The sequence below is a fragment of the Psammomys obesus genome, unplaced genomic scaffold (genome assembly GCF_907164565.1).
Source record: "Psammomys obesus unplaced genomic scaffold, mPsaObe1.curated_primary_1811, whole genome shotgun sequence".
NCBI classification, from domain to species: Eukaryota; Metazoa; Chordata; class Mammalia; order Rodentia; family Muridae; genus Psammomys; species Psammomys obesus.
In genome coordinates, this window is record NW_026585987.1 from 3,588,764 (window position 1) to 3,592,549 (window position 3,786).

The 3,786-nt window shown below is 38.1% G+C and overlaps 1 protein-coding gene across 1 annotated transcript in view; it reads right to left on the reverse strand.

Moving 5' to 3' along the window:
* Positions 1 to 1,363: 1,363 nt before the first annotated feature.
* The window catches only part of Golph3 (golgi phosphoprotein 3), a 26,127-nt gene continuing 23,704 nt past the window's right edge, over positions 1,364 to 3,786 (reverse strand). Inside the window, exon 4 of the mRNA XM_055601110.1 lies at positions 1,364 to 3,375. Within this exon, the coding sequence (XP_055457085.1) occupies positions 2,951 to 3,375 (425 nt within the window). The 3' untranslated portion in view covers positions 1,364 to 2,950. The remainder of the gene's footprint in view (positions 3,376 to 3,786) is intronic.

The window sequence follows — 3,786 nt, forward strand, 5'->3', positions numbered from 1 at the left end:
CAGTCACTTTCAGATCAAAGGCTTAAATAGCTACTAGATATCTGAGACAGAGCAGTCATCTTCTGAAGACTAGGAATCAGGTGTCACAAAGACTACACAGACACAACACAGAACATCCTTACACAGCTTGTTAGACCAATGTTTAAGTTTGTGGGGTTTTTGTCTTTTCCGGAAAGCTCATCAATTAAACACTGCATGATAAAGCCAAAAGGAAACAGTAACTGATTCATTCTCAGACACAACAGACATTCCCACAGGCTTATTACAAAAATCCACTACCATTGGCCTCTTGAGCTAACAGCTTTTAACTTGTGATATAAGCCAAAGGAAATAATGTGCCTGCCACACAAAATAATTATTTCCATTAAAGAACCAGCATTGCTTTTAAGAGGCTGTGCCAGGCACAGTGTTGTACACTCCTTTAATCCTAACACACTAGAGGCAGAAGCAGACAGATCTCTGGAGTTAAAGGCCTGAATTCCAGAAGAGGCAGGCAACAAGAGAAACCCTGTCTTAGGGGCTGGAGAGATGGCTCAGCGGTTAAGAGCATTGGCTGTTCTTCCAAATGACCTGGGTTAAATTCCCAGCCAGCACCCACAGCTCACTACTCTCTGTAATTTCAGGATCCAACACCTTCACAAAAGACATACATTTAGGCAAAAAAACCAATGATAGAGATAGACAGATAGATAGACAGAAAGACAGACAGATACATAGCTAGAGATAGAAGAAAGAAGCCTGTCTTTAAAAACCAGAGAGAGAGAGTCAGTCTGTCTATGAAGCTTGTGAGATGGCTTAGCACTCACTGCTCTTGCGGAGGATCAAGCTGGGTTCAGTTGGCCTCACCACATGGCGGCTTACACCCGATGCACTCATCTGGTCTCTGGCAGGCACTTGTCAAGGACACATACATACACTCAGGCAAAACATTCATACACATAAAATAACAAAATTCCTTTTTTAATTAATTTTTTAATTTCAGTGTACTTGTGTCAGTTTTCAATATCCATTTTTATGTTTGCCATAGTGATATCATTTGGGAGACAAATGAGTTATCTAATGTCTTTCCCTAAACATCATTATAAAGAGGATGGCAAACCCAACTGGTGGCAAAAACATTGTCTGCTTCTCTAATGTTTTACTGTCTTTTATTTGTATTGTCAGTGACAGACAGCTTTCATCCGGCAGAGTTGAGTCTCTGCAACAAACATCATATGTGGCACGCCAAGTTTAAAGTATTTCCTATCTGGCTCTTTTAAGACAGTTTGCCAAGCCCTGGAGTTGAAATGTTAGCATGACATACTAAGTAAAACTTCACTTGAAGCAAAGGAAATAAGAACATAAAAATCAATGACATGCTTGCTCTGATTCAGGCACTTTCAAGATCATAGTTTATTTATTACTTCAGATAAAAAGATAGTATACATATTAGGGAGACCCTTAAAATTCAACTCTAAAGTTATCCGCGTCTAGTATTTTTGCATCAAATGTTAACCAAAAGTTTCTAGACACCTGAAAGCCCCACTATTAACATGAACTATAGTAATAAAAAATTTGACATCTAATTTGTTCAATGTATAGTATTTACATTATGAAACCAATGGTAAATAAACAGTGATAATGAATAAAATCAACATTAAAAAGCAGGTTTGTAGTCTTACGATGTGCTAATTATCATAATTGTATATAAAAATTAAAACATAGCAGAGCTTTCTATTACAAAATTCTTAATCGTCTGGGTTGTAGTCATTACTCGCTACCAATTTACATGCAACATCTGCTAGGAGTGATATCTGATTTTCTTTTCCCCAAGAAAGGATGAATAGATAAATGATATTTCAGAGCAGATATTAATTTACTTGAAGACCGAAAAATGGGAAAAAAAAAACTGTACTCAAGATTAGTACTGGTCACAAGCCTCTTTCCTATCGAAATCATAAAAACAGGAAAAGTTAAAAAAAAAAAAAAAAGAAGAAAAGAATGTACAGGCAGAGTATCATGAGGCGCACAACTCAGAAAGAGCCCTGAATGAATCACACATCTTTTCTCCCCTTCAGTGATGAGAGGGGTCTATTTTGCCATCAAATAACAATGAATGAAGCTAAGTGAGGCTTGGCTTCAGAAAGAGCCCTGAATGAATCACACTTCTCCTTCAATGATGAGGGGTCTATTTTGCCATCAAATGACAATGAATGAAGCTAAGTAAGGGGCACCAGATGCACAATTAAAATTTTCAAAACACTAAGACGAGGCAGAAGTGAACAGAAGAAGAGGCAATTCATATATAATTCAAACTATATACAAGCATAAGTGGAATGCAGTTCATCCCAAACTGGCTTTGTGAAACAATTGGACCTTTATGATTTAATAGCTAAAATTATAACAGCTATAATCATACAATAGATTTACATAGGAAGCAAAATCCAAGGGGCATTTTATATTATGTATTTACTGTGCTGTTTCAATTTAAAAATAATTTTGCTAAGTATACATCTCAACTGAGGTCTATGGTTATAAAATGTCCTAATAGATACAGATATTTACCTTTGGTGAGTTGAAGGCCTTGTTGTGACTTGTCTGAATTGTAGGCAGAATGCCAGGTGAGTATGCACATGTGGGAAAACTTGAGCTGAGGTAATCCAAAATCTGTGAGGTGACTGGAGCTACTCTGAAAGTCAAAGTACACCAGAAACCCAAAACAGGTTAACAGTGAAAATGGCAACAGGGAATGGGGTGCCAATATGGCAGTAGGTTGGTTAAAAACAGAAAGAGGAAGGCCTCTCGTACCAGCAGAATCCTGCGTACATACAAAAAGAATAGCCACCCACCATTTTGTAGAACAAAAGCCAATTATTAGTGTGGGAAAGTACAAACTGCAGAAAACCAGAAGTCAATAGAAGAAAAAAACTACTGGTTCACATGAGAAAAAGGAAACCTTTCATTCTGACAGTTACTTGGTAAACGCAGCTACGACAGCCCATAGAACTTCGTTGGTGTTGGCCTTCAGACACTCCACTTCTGGGTCTAAGTCAAGAAGCTGCCGTACTCTCTTGGTGGCTAAATCATACTGCTCATCCAGAAGAGGAGCAAAAGCATTCTCCAAAACATCCGAGGCATGGGCTAGGTAAATGAGGGCCAGCAAGCGCTTGTCCATTCGGTGAGGGTCATTTACCCATTTGTCAAGAACAGCTTCTTGTACCTTCTTAATGAGGCGCTGCTTAATGTTGTTATTGGTGAGAGGATGTGTCGTCATGTCAAACAGGAGAAAGTTCTGTTTCTCTGTCGTCAGTACACCCTTTTCTACCAGGTTTTTGGCTAATCGTTCCCGTACATTTCTTAACTGATAATGCAATTTTAATGGATTCCATGTCTCACCTAGATAAGAACATTCCAGAGTTAGGAACAGATGGTATTATTTGCTGAATTACAACAAAAATATATATACTATCGGATAAGCCCCCTCCCCACTAGACCACTGTGAAACAATTGGACTTTTATGATTTAGTAGCTAAAATTACAAGTACCTTTATTCAATGTAAAGACTCTAAGGCCGAAGTTTTGGAACACTTAAGAGAAACAGCGTTGGGCTGGAGAGATGGTTCAATGGTTAAGTGTATTGTCTGCTCTTTTAGAGATCCTAAGCCCAATTCCCAGCAACCACATGGTGGCTCACAAACATCTATAGTGAGATCTGGTGCCCTCTTCTGGAATGCATACATACACTGTATACATGATAGATAGATAGATAGATAGATAGATAGATAGATAGATAGATAGATAGATAGA